General features: G+C 48.8%; 1 protein-coding gene across 2 annotated transcripts; it reads left to right on the top strand.

The window, feature by feature from the left end:
- Window positions 1-6,271: 6,271 nt before the first annotated feature.
- RGS16 (regulator of G protein signaling 16) lies at window positions 6,272-12,108 on the top strand. 2 transcript variants are annotated; one of them, XM_031002792.3, is made up of 5 exons: window positions 6,272-6,506; window positions 7,386-7,496; window positions 8,248-8,309; window positions 8,597-8,763; window positions 10,216-12,108. In XM_031002792.3, the coding sequence occupies exons 1-5, from the start codon at window positions 6,463-6,465 to the stop codon at window positions 10,435-10,437; spliced, it is 606 nt and encodes a 201-aa protein (XP_030858652.1). In that variant the 5' UTR covers window positions 6,272-6,462; the 3' UTR covers window positions 10,438-12,108. The 2 variants fall into 2 exon arrangements, with proteins under 2 accessions (XP_030858652.1, XP_055234012.1); XM_055378037.2 differs by having other exon boundaries at window positions 6,278-6,506; window positions 8,245-8,309.
- The last annotated feature ends 228 nt before the right edge of the window (window positions 12,109-12,336 follow it).

Below are 12,336 nucleotides of genomic sequence, written 5' to 3' on the forward strand. Positions count from 1 at the left end.
AGTAATAAGTTTCACTGCATAATTCAGCCCTCCTGGGACCCATTTCCAGAAAGTTGACTGGCTGAAGTTTAGCTGAGAATGCCTGCAATCTGGAGGATCTGGGGCAGGCAGGGTTGACAGTTAATCTCCAAGGATATTCACCATGTTTGGAGTGGGATTCATTCACTCATTATTTAATGAGTGTCTCTATTGTGTTAGACACTGCACTAGGCACCGAGATTTGGGCTCCAGACCTCCCTGAGGCCATTTTAGACCTGTCCAAGTAAGCATCCACATCTCAAAGGCAGCTTTGGAATGGAGGAGAGAACACTGAATGTCTCTGGAAACACAGGTAGTCTGATATGTTGAGTTTTCCAAGAAATGAGTGTGGTTGGCCACTCATAGAGGTTCTCCTCTGCGAAGGTCTTTCAGTTCCCTGCTCCTACACACACACACACACACACACACACACACACACACACACACAATATTTGAGAGTAAAACAATGTTTTCTCCTCACCTATTCTATATCCCCGTTCTCTTGACACAACAGTTAGGCCAAAGAGCAGAATGCTTTCCTCTTGCCCACAATGTTACACATCAGCACTGGCTGTTGCCTTGGTTAGAGAATATGGTGTGGGGAGCAATGGTCAGAATCCCTCCTCTACTCCCAGATTAGGGGTGGCACCTGTTAGATTTCTTCTGGTGCTTATTTCCTTCTAGAGATAGAGGCACCATCTGGGGTGCTGTGCCTGTCTGACTTTCCAGTTCTGAAATAAAAATGTGCTCCATCCTCAGTCTGCAAAGGACTAGGGGACAGGAAATATAAACATCACCTTTCAGTCATTTGCAAATCCCAGGCCTCATGTTTCCACCCTCTAATCTTTCATTCTGACTGGCTTCTCAGGGTCTTGGAAAATCATTAGAGTAAAATGCAGATTCTAATAAGCCTTATTTCTAAGTCTTAGTGAATGGAAATTAGATACTCTCAGAAAAATGACTTTTGTGACAAAGGTGAAGAAGGCAAGGAGGAGGTATGGTGGGAAAGAGGAAGACATTTAGAAACTCAGGCTTCTTAGGTAACTCTCTTACTTCGGAAATGGAAGTGTTAAGGTGAGATGGGCCCATTTATTACTGATGACTTACTTGGTACTTTAGGGAATGCAGCAAGGTGATGGCAGGGGTGGGCAGGGGTTTGCAGAGTGGAGACAGCATGGGCTGGTGAGCACAGGGAGAGGTGGAAGAAGCTGGGCGCTGGCAGGCAGGGAGAGGTCGGGAGCCTGGAGGGAGGTAGACTATCGGGTTATAGGGTGGGGTGAAGTGGACCTTACAGTCAGGCAGATAAGCTCACAGGTTTCAGACCACAAAACACTAAGATCTGGGCCTGGGAAGGGCCAAGCCGGCATGTGAGAACCAAGAAAGCATAAACCTCAGAGGGCCAGGCGCCATCCCCCAGCTCTCAGGTTCCCAGGAGGATGGGGAGGAACAAAGGTCTTGGGTTCTGACACATCCCAAAGACTTTGGGAGCTGCCCCTGGTCTCCCTCCCAGGTGGGAACCAGGCTTTTCCATGAGCAAAGGAAGATGGGACAGCATGGGCTGGAAAGTGTGGCAGGGGAACACAGAGCTGAATTCTGAGTTTTCCTGAAAAAGAGATATAAAAACCCACATGCTAACAGAGGGACTTGAGCAGAGAAAGGGACTCTCCACAGCCATACTCGGAAACTGTATACGCAAGGGACTGGGAAGTGAAGCAGCAGAAAAATCCAGAGCCTGTGACGACATCACAGCTAAGGGCAAAGACAGGAAGTGGAAAATGTGAATGGGGAGGGAGGAATGGAGTGAGCAAGAAAGAGAGGATACAAGGAAACAAAACTGCAGAAGACAGAAGGATGGCCTGGAACATTGTGCCGTGATTCCCCAAGGATGTGCTTCATTCTTCTCATAGCAAGCCATTTCTGAGTTCTAGAAAATACCACACGGCAAGCCGACGTAGTGTTTGCTTAGGAACCCAGGTCCTGGAGTTGGACTATCTGAAATCAAAACCCAACTCGACCACTTAATAGCTTTGTGGCCATAGGCAAGTTACTTAACCAATCTCTGTTTACTCAACGTAAACAGAGTTTACTCAAATGTAAAATGGGGAAAATATATTACTCATCTTATGAGTGTAATTGTGAGCATTGAAAGAGATACTTCAAGTCAAAGCATACAGAACAGAGCCTGGCACATAGTAAGTGTTCGATAAATGTTAGCTTTTATTATTTGTGTTGAAACAGAAGCCATCTACCCAGCCAACATTTATGGAACATATGCAGAACTGAGCATGGTGATAGGGGCTGAAGATAAAAAAAGATGACCAAGGCAATAGTCCCTGCCCTCCAGGAGTGCACAGAGGAAACAGACTGTACATTGATTCTATCAGTACAGGGCAACAGGGATGGCTCAAAGGAGGCCTGGCCAACTCTGCTTGCAGATGGGGGGAGGGAGGAGGAATTAGGGATGGTATGAGAGAATAGAAGGCAGTTGAGCTAGGTCTCAAAAATAGGTAGAAAAGTCAAGAAAAGTCAATACCAATGTATGGTTCTAGGACTTAGACTAGTGGTCACCTCTGTTTAGGGGAGAAATTTGCTGGAGCAGGCATGAGGAGTGATGGAAGCCACAGCTTGATTACATATTGGTTACATGGGTGTATACATTTGTCAAAACTCATTGAATTGTACTCTTAAGATTTGTGCATTTTACTATATGTAAATTGTATCTCAATATATAAGTAAAATCAGTTTATTGAAAAATATTTTTTTAACTGAGTAGTACAGGAAGGGGAAGGACCTTCAGGCCAAGAGAATTTTATGCTCAAGGGTTTGTGGGTATAAGGCAGCATGATGCCCAGGATAATGTGCCAACTGCTGAGTTTGGCTGGAATTTAGGGTGTATAAAGGATGTGAGACCAAGTGGTTAGAGCCTTAGATGCCTTACAGAGGAGTCTAGACATCATCCTCCAAGTCTAGGTTTGGGAGAAGTGGGGAGGGAGGGAAAAGAAGAAACCAGAGAGGACTAATATAGCAGCAAAGCAAGCTGCATGCAATACCCTAAACAGTAATCATTAATCATAGTAAAAGTCATTTCCTACAACCAGGCTGAATTTGGTCAACTTCTCCTACCCAGGAGGAGAGGGTGCCCAAAATTTTTGTCATGAACCAGCTGGGAAATGTCCCCAGTGATTGCCTATTTCACTTCTGCTGGAGATGATCACTGCCTCCTCATTCAGCTGCTTCAGGATACGCTCTTAAATCTAAAAGTGGCATCCAATTGTGTCCCACAACCCTAAGTGCTTCTGCAGCATTTAATAAATTCCTTAGTCTTTCTGCACCTTTGCTGCACCTGCAAATGATAAGAGCTTTTCCTGTTTCTTTCACTTTCATGCCTCCTCCTACTTCTTCTGCTTCTCACTGGCTACCATTGCTCCATCACTTCTTTTTCAATACTGTCAACCGTTTCCAATCAGCCTCTTCCCTTGACATCTGTTTCTGTGACAAACAATAGTTTCCTTTCACTTTCCCTGCTCCCCACCATGCAGTTCTATTTCCTTAGCTAAATTATAAGGTCCTTGAATTCAGGGAAGAGCCTTAAAAGCTATTGTTTTCCCACCAACTTGGGAATATAGTAAATTCATAAGAAATATGTATTTGTAGATTGATGATTGAATTTGGAGGACCTAAATCACTTCTGCCTCCATGCAAAGGGTAGTGCTGGGGGCTGGGAGCTGAAGGAGATGAAAGGCAATATGGCTGGGATGCTGTGGGACATTTAATCTTGACTACGGCTTTGCCCAGACTGCTGACCCCAGATGACCCAGGGTGCAGAGCGTGCCCCCATGCTGCCATCCATTAAAGAGGTCACATCTGCTCTGGGAGTGCTGGGCAAAAATGAGGTCAGGTTTTGTCCAAGCCAGTGCAATTCATAAGCGAGCTCAACTTGCTGGATTTACAGCAACTGTCGAGTCATCCTGCATTACCGAAACTGCAGATATGAACCGACCTGCTGGGAAGAGAATTTGGGATAAATTGTGAACTTCAAAAAGTTTCTGCCTGGAAACTGAAGAGGTAACCATGGCAACAAAGAGGCAGGTTGAACTCGGAGAGGGCCGTTCATCTAGAGTAGGGAGCTTTGTGCTCTCAGATTTGCTGGTCTGTGCACTGTGCATCAATGCCTTTGTTTTTTTTGCAATGGCGTGATCTCGGCTTACTGCAACCTCTACCTCCTGGGTTCAAGAGATTCTCCTGCCTCAGCCTCCCAAGTAGCTGGGATTACAGGCACCCACCACCATGCCTGGGTATGTTTTTGTATTTTTAGTAGCGACTGGGTTTCGCCATGTTGGCCAGGCTGGTCTCGAACTCCTGACCTCAGGTGATCTGCCCGCCTCAGCCTCCCAAAGTTCTGGGATTACAGGCGTGAGCCACTGCTCCTGGCACCGTTTATTTTGCTTTCTTTATCAGAGCAGGAGAAAGTACTAGTTCAGGAATTGGGAGATAGGGTCCAATTTCCAGCTATTTCCTGTTCCAGTACACTTAACTAAGAGTGCCTCAGGTATACTTAACTAAGAGTGCCTCAGTATACACTGCCTATACTGTATTCCAAGAGGCACAAAAAACTCACTATTTTTCCTTATTGCTAGCAATCCTAGTATCCCTATTAAGTAAAACTGAAAGCTATTATAACATTTATTGAGTGCTGACTACATGTTGAGCACTGTCATATAAGCACCTTATATGTTGTCACGGATGCTGTGCGGTGCCACCCAGATCCTGTCTTGGGGACTGTGATCATCATTTCCCAGGGTGTTAGTCTCTCTCCGGGAATTGCTCTTGACAAAGGGCACTGCCTTAAGATTAGGCTGTCTTCTTGGGCAGCTGTATGCAATGAATGGTCTTTATGGGGTTACCAGGGCCTTGTCCTCTTGCTTCAGTGGACAGTTCCAAAGGGCCAGCTGAGCTTCCGGGCATTCCTTGGAACCAGCTGGGGTCTCTGTTGAAATGGCATGGCCTTCAACTCCTCCCTCTGCCCAGACCTGCTTCCTTTACTCCCTCTTAATTCTGATAACTCTCCCCAGTAAACCTCCTGCATGCAAGTGTCTACCTGAGTCTAGTTCCTAGGAACTCAGACTAAGAATTAATTTATTTAGTTCTCACAACCACCTTATGAAATCAGTTGTTCTCTTCGTAGAGACAAGGAAATGGAGGCATAGAAAGGTTAAGCAGTTTGCCTAGTCTCCCATCAGTAGCCAGTTAACAGTGAACGTGGCCTTCCTGCAGCTGGGTCTTCAGCAGGTCACCTGGCAGAGCCATGACTTGAAACCTGAAAATCTAACTCCAGACCCTGTACTTTTAACCTCACATACGGCCTCTTAATAGCAATCCCAATGCCTTTATGGGAAGATGAGGCAAGAGGCAGGGCATTTATTACCTTTACGTCAGAGATGGAGACAATAAGGTATTAACTGCTTAAACCCAGGATCGTCCACAGGTATAGCCGTGACCGGGTACTAACCTTTGTGTGTGTGTGTGTGTGTGTGTAGGGTGTGTGTGTGTGTGTGCAATGGAAAAAGAATGGTAAATTCACATTTGAATTTTGGAGCCAACATCTACTAGCTGCACATCTTTGAGCAAGTTATTTAATAACTAAGACTTTGAGCAAGTCTTACTTATGTGCCTAGCACATAGTAGGTGTTCAATAAACTACTCATCCCTATTCCACTTGTCTGTCATCTCCAACTGTGATCTTGGGCAAGTTTATTTAGCTTTCTGATTCTCGGTTTCTTCATCTATAAAATGGAGATGATGATGAAGAAGAGCTTACTTAGCCCCGTGTCCATCAGGGTAAGAGCCTCGTAAAGGGTACTTATCAGTATAATCAGATGCTGTTTTGCCCAGGTTTGCACCCTGTGCGCCTGTCCTTCAGGACCCAGCAGGCTCAGACTTGCCTGCGATCAAAGAAAGCCCTGTGTGCCTCCCAGACCCACCACCCCCGTGCAAACTCTCTCAACACGACACCGCTGCGTGACTTTCCTGCTGTTACTAGAGGTCGGCAGGTACTTTTCCCTAGGAAACTGGGTGTGCACGTCTCATCCCCGTGCCAATTCTCTTGCCGCTTTTCCTTCCACACGCGGCGTCCTCTGGGCGGAGGGTGCAGCTCCGCGTGCTCCAGCTGCGGCGAAAGTTGCACCCGGCCCAGTCTGGCTGCGGGCCCCGCCTCCGCCTTCTCAGCGCCCAGCCCCACCCTCCGATTGGTCAGCAGTGCCCAGCCCCGCCCCGCTCCTCCGAGGGGATTAAAGCAGCGGCGGCTCAGTCTGGGCGCTTGCAGCCTGCTAAACCCAACCGCAGTTGACTAGCACCTGCTACCGCGCCTTTGCTTCCTGGCGCTCGCGGAGCCTCCTGGAGCCTGCCACCATCCTGCCCACTACGTGCTGCCCTGCGCCTGCAGCCATGTGCCGCACCCTGGCCGCCTTCCCCACCACCTGCCTGGAGAGGTAAGAGGAGGTTGTCCAACTGCTTGGGGGAAGTCCCACCAACTCTTAGGGAGTGGAGCGGCAGGCCTGGGGACCTGGGTGGGCGCGGGGATGGGGCGCTAGAGGCTTGAGTAGAGAGGTAGAGGCGCACTTCATGCCACGTGCTCAGATTCCAGGAGCAGGGAGAAAGCAAGGGGAAGGGAAGCAAGGGCCCGCGGCTTGCTGCCATCACCATCCTCTGACAAACTGCAGTCGTGCTCAGGTGACCTGCTGACGACCCGGCTGCGGGAAGGCCACGTTGACATTTCCAGGCAGCACTGAGCCTGCCCATTTCTTAAGCATTTGTTTTTCATTCCTCAGACCAGAGCTAGGGGCATTGCCTCCTCTGCCCCTGGAAGACAGGGAGATCTTTTTTTTTTTTTTTGTGGGGTGTGTGGGGGTGGGGGCTCCCACTGTTGAGGGTGTGTCCGTATTCCAGAGAGCTACTCAACAGCTTCCAATCGTTACTGGCTGGGAAGGAAAAAGTAAAGATGAAGGCAGGAATCAGTTTCCCACACAGTTCAGAAATACTTCTGAAAAGAATGCTGAGTTCTTTTCTGAATCAACAGGCACGAAGAGAGATCAATGTGACTTTAGGGAAAAGCCCATATATGCAGCGTGTGTATTACCCAGAAAGTGTAAGACCTACCACAGCATAGCTCAAACATTGCTTTTGTTGCTTTGGGGTTGATGATGCTGATAAGAGAAGCACTCTTGGCCTGGGGACAGCCAAGAGTTTCCAGGAACTCTTGAGGCTAAAGTTTGGGTGGCGCCACCCAGAGCTCTTCTGGGACCCATAAACCTCTCCACACTGGCTGAGCAAATGAGAGAATGCTTTCATGTTCCTGATTTGTTTTTCAGAGCCAAAGAGTTCAAGACACGTCTGGGGATCTTTCTTCACAAATCAGAGCTGGGCTGCGATACTGGGAGTACTGGCAAGTTCGAGTGGGGCAGTAAACACAGCAAAGAGAAGTAAGTGTTGCTGACCAGCTCAGGGCTCCGAGAGGGAAGGGAGTGGGAAGGGAGTCATGAGGAGGGAAATACAAGGAGAAGCCAGGACACGCTAAGTGGACCTTGGCAACACCTCCCTAGAGATTTTAGTGGGACTTGTTGCTGGTCTGTTACGACTGCTTGGCTCATGGGTGAGTGGGTAGGTGGCTCCAGGGCTCCAAGTCCGTCCACGGATGAGGGCACACAGGGCATGAATGCCTAGTTCCCAGACTCTCCCACCTCGGGATTCATTGCACATGCATCCAGGGCTAGGACAGAATCCAAGACCACTTGAAGTTTTCTAGCATGCACCTTTGCCTAGAAACTCTTTCATATTGGCTATCAACTGTACCAAACTCTGGAATTATGTGTAGATGTAATCTGTATTTATGAGGACCTTATTTCCTTGGGAAGGTGTACAAAACAAATCTTTGAGAGTCAGGGGAATTGAAATAATTTTTGGACAGAGACGAGACAGGCTTAGAGATATTGACTGAGGACTAAAGAGTCCCTGGCTTTGATTTCTGGTTGCTGAATTGTGCTCTAGAAAGCGCTACTGCTTACCCTAAGTCCAACTAAGAGTTTGAGGTGTCAGCTTCAGCAATCACCAAGCAAGCCTTTCTATGAATTTTATGCAGTTTTCCATCAGAGTTCTGGCTAGAATTTGTACTATGCTTTGGTTTGTTGATTTTTTTTTCTTAACTCTTTTTTTTTTCTTTTTGTCTTTTAGTAGAAACTTCTCAGAAGATGTGCTGGGGTGGAGAGAGTCGTTCGACCTGCTGCTGAGCAGTAAAAGTGAGTAGGAGCCTTTTGTGTCTGTCTCTGGGTGGCACGTGTGTACTCATGTGCTTTGGAGCCAGCCCCAGGACTGCTGAGAGCCTGGGCAGAATAATAGTAGTAGTAATAATAATAATAATGATCCCCTAGTGTGCCAGCCGCTATTCAACATATAAAGGCAGGTCATTGTTCAAGAAAATTATGTTCTAAAAATAGAGCCATTAAGTGCAATTGCTTTCCTTTCTTCTTGTATTCCCTGCTGTCCCTCCGGCTGACCTATTTCCTCTTCTTTCCCGCAACCCCAGATGGAGTGGCTGCCTTCCACGCTTTCCTGAAGACAGAGTTCAGTGAGGAGAACCTGGAGTTCTGGCTGGCCTGTGAGGAGTTCAAGAAGATCCGATCAGCTACCAAGCTGGCCTCCAGGGCACACCAGATCTTTGAGGAGTTCATTTGCAGTGAGGCACCTAAAGAGGTTAGAGCCCCCATATGCCCAGTGAATCCTCACGACCCTGCCTGCTCCTTCCCCTCTGAGAATCAGGGCTAGTGGGGAGGAAGGGCTAGGTGTAGAGGTAGAAGGGCCTTACTTGGCACAGGGGTGAGTGGGCTTCTGTGACCAGAGACTAGGAAAGCCAGGCCCAGTGCCACACCTGGGTGCTTAACCCTAAGACTCATGATGGGGCAGGATGTGTTGGCAGGTTTCTTGGCTTCTGTCCATACCCACCTTTATAAACCCATCCGTTTTTAGAGGCTCAAAACACTTACCAACTGGGGAGACAAGGTCAGCACAGGGACCTTATGTAACCTGGCTCAGTCCCCAGGCTGACCTGCCTGAGGCCTGCTGGTCTGTGGTCTGTGATTTTTTTGTCTACCTTCTCTCCTGGCCGCTAAACGCATGGCAGCTACATTTGCTAAAGAACACAGCGCCACCTGGTGGAGAGATAAGAGTAATGCCTTACTTTTGTACCTTATTTTTGTTTTCTGACCGCTGATTGATTCCACATAATTCTGTAAAGGTGTATTGAGCCCCAATTATATTCAAGACACTGTTACAGTCACTGCGTATGTCACAGTGAACCACACAAAGTCCCTTACCTAATGAAACTTATAATTTGAATGGGGGAAGATGCCAATAACCAACTAGACAAATATATGCCAGGTGATGAGCTATGCACTCATAAAAATACGGCAGGAAATGAGAGACAGGGAGTACCAGAGGTAGGGCCTGGGAAGACGTAAGGTTTTCCATTCTGTAAAGGGAAGTGAGGACATATGAACAGAGATAAGAAAGAATTCAGGGAGGGAAGAACATTCCAACACAGGAAGCAGCAAATGCAATGGCCAGAGCCTGCCTGTCACAGTCACGGATGAGCAAGTGGACCTGTGTAGAGCAGGGCAAGAGCAGGAGATGAGGTCAGGCATGAGGAGGATGGCCAGGTGTGGGCTTGGGGAGCCTTGTGGGCCCAGCAAGCCCTTTGGCTCTTCCTCTGAAAGACATGAGGAGACAACAGAGGTGCTACCAAACTGAGTTGGGTTTTTAAAGGCTCACTGTAGCGACTGGGTAGAGAACAAACCACAGGGGTGGGGGGTAAGGTAGCAGAGAGACCAGGTAGGAGGCCTTGGTGCAAATCCCAGGAGAGCTGATAGCGACTTGAAGCAGGGTTGCTGTAGAAGAAAGGGTGAAAGGGGATTGCGTTTGTATACATTCTTGAAAGATCCTCATGTTAATTCTGAGAGATTGGAGGACAGACACTGGATCAGATGTGGGTACAAGCCCAGAGCTGAAAAGCTAGTGATCAACTCAGGGGCCCCTACTTCCTGATGCAGCATCTGGTGCTCTTTCCAATGCCCAGCCTGCCGTTGGCCCTCCCTCAGCCATGCCCACCCTCTTCCTCAACTCACCCTGTGTGTGTCCTCCTTCCCGCAGGTCAACATTGACCATGAGACCCGCGAGCTGACGAGGATGAACCTGCAGACCGCCACAGCCACATGCTTTGATGCGGCTCAGGGGAAGACACGTACCCTGATGGAGAAGGACTCCTACCCACGCTTCCTGAAGTCGCCCGCTTACCGGGACCTGGCTGCCCAAGCCTCAGCCGCCTCTGCCACTCTGTCCAGCTGCAGCCTGGCCGAGCCCTCACACACCTGATTCTCCACGGCAGTGAGGAAGCCAGCCGGGAAGAGAGGTTGAGTCACCCATCCCCGAGGTGGCTGCCCCTGTGTGGGAGGCAGGTTCTGCAAAGCAAGTGCAAGAGGACAAAAAAAAAAAAAAAAAAAAAAAAAAAAAGCGCTCCAGCAGCCTGTTTGGGAAGCAGCAGTCTCTCCTTCAGATACTGTGGGACTCATGCTGGAGAGGAGCCGCCCACTTCCAGGACCTGTGAATAAGGGCTAATGATGAGGGTTGGTGGGGCTCTCTGTGGGGCAAAAAGGTGGTATGGGGGTTAGCACTGGCTCTCGTTCTCACCGGAGAAGGAAGTGTTCTAGTGTGGTTTAGGAAACATGTGGATAAAGGGAACCATGAAAATGAGAGGAGGAAAGACATCCAGATCAGCTGTTTTGCCTGTTGCTCAGTTGACTCTGATCGCATCCTGTTTTCCTAATTCCCAGACTGTTCTGGGCACGGAAGGGACCCTGGATGTGGAGTCTTCCCCTTTGGCCCTCCTCACTGGCCTCTGGGCTAGCCCAGAGTCCCTTAGCTTGTACCTCGTAACACTCCTGTGTGTCTGTCCAGCCTTGCAGTCATGTCAAGGCCAGCAAGCTGATGTGACTCTTGCCCCATGCGAGATATTTATACCTCAAACACCGGCCTGTGAGCCCTTTCCAAGTCAGTGGAGAGCCCTGAAAGGAGGCTCACTTGAATCCAGCTCAGTGCTCTGGGTGGCCCCCTGCAGGTGGCCCCTGACCCTGTGTTGCAGCAGTGTCCACCTGTGAGCAGGCCCGCCCTGGGGCCTCTTCCTGGATGTGCCCTCTCTGAGTTCCGTGCTGTCTCTTGGAGGCAGGGCCCAGGAGAACAAAGTGTGGAGGCCTCGGGGAGTGGCTTTTCTAGCTCTCATGCCCCGCAGTGTGGAACGAGGCAGAAAAGGATCCTAGGAAATAAGTCTCTTGGCGGTCCCTGAGAGTCCTGCTGAAATCCAGCCAGTGTTTTTTGTGGTATGAGAACAGGCAAAAAGAGATGCCCCGAGATAGAAGGGGAGCCTTGTGTTTCTTTCCTGCAGACGTGAGATGAACACTGGAGTGGGCAGAGGTGGCCCAGGACCATGGCACCCTTAGTGTGCAGAAGCTGGGGGCAGAGGCTGCTTCGAAGGGCAGGACTGGGGATAATCAGAACCTGCCTGTCACCTCAGGGCATCACCGAACAAACATTTCCTGATGGGAACTCCTGCGGCAGAGCCCAGGCTGGGGAAGTGAACTACCCAGGGCAGCCCCTTTGTGGCCCAGGATAATCAACACTGTTCTCTCTGTACCACGAGCTCCTCCAGGAGATTATTTAAGTGTATTGTATCATTGGTTTTCTGTGATTGTCATAACATTGTTTTTGTTATTGTTGGTGCTGTTGTTATTTATTATTGTAATTTCAGTTTGCCTCTACTGGAGAGTCTCAGCAGGGGTTTCAGCCTGACTGTCTCCCTTTCTCTACCAGACTGTACCTCTGAATGTGCTGGGAACCTCTTGGAGCCTGTCAGGAACTCCTCACTGTTTAAATATTTATTTATTGTGACAAATGGAGCTGGTTTCCTAGATATGAATGATGTTTGCAATCCCCATTTTCCTGTTTCAGCATGTTATATTCTTATAAAATAAAAGCAAAAGTCAAATATGACATCCTGTCTTCAAGTGCTGTGTGGGTCAGGGGAAAAGGGGAAGTGTTGTGGAGGGCTCTGGGGAGGAGCTGGCTTTTGGGAATTCCACAGGACAGGCGAGTAAGCTTCCATGGCACAGGCAGAAGTACAGGGAGAGCTCGATGTTCACCTGGTACATGCCAGAGTCAAGAGAAGTGATAGGTTCTAACGAGGCTGCTATGATCAGTGACTTTTTAAGCTCGTGACAG

The sequence above is a fragment of the Gorilla gorilla genome, chromosome 1 (genome assembly GCF_029281585.2).
Source record: "Gorilla gorilla gorilla isolate KB3781 chromosome 1, NHGRI_mGorGor1-v2.1_pri, whole genome shotgun sequence".
In the NCBI taxonomy this organism is placed as follows: Eukaryota; Metazoa; Chordata; class Mammalia; order Primates; family Hominidae; genus Gorilla; species Gorilla gorilla.

Excerpts from the sequence above, each read along its gene's own strand:
- RGS16 (XM_055378037.2), top strand. The coding sequence starts at position 6,463 with ATGTGCCGCACCCTGGCCGCCTTCCCCACCACCTGCCTGGAGAG. Across the intron at positions 6,507-7,385 it reads CCCACCACCTGCCTGGAGAG|AGCCAAAGAGTTCAAGACAC; the intron begins GTAAGAGGAGGT and ends TTTGTTTTTCAG. Across the intron at positions 7,497-8,244 it reads AGTAAACACAGCAAAGAGAA|TAGAAACTTCTCAGAAGATG; the intron begins GTAAGTGTTGCT and ends TTTGTCTTTTAG.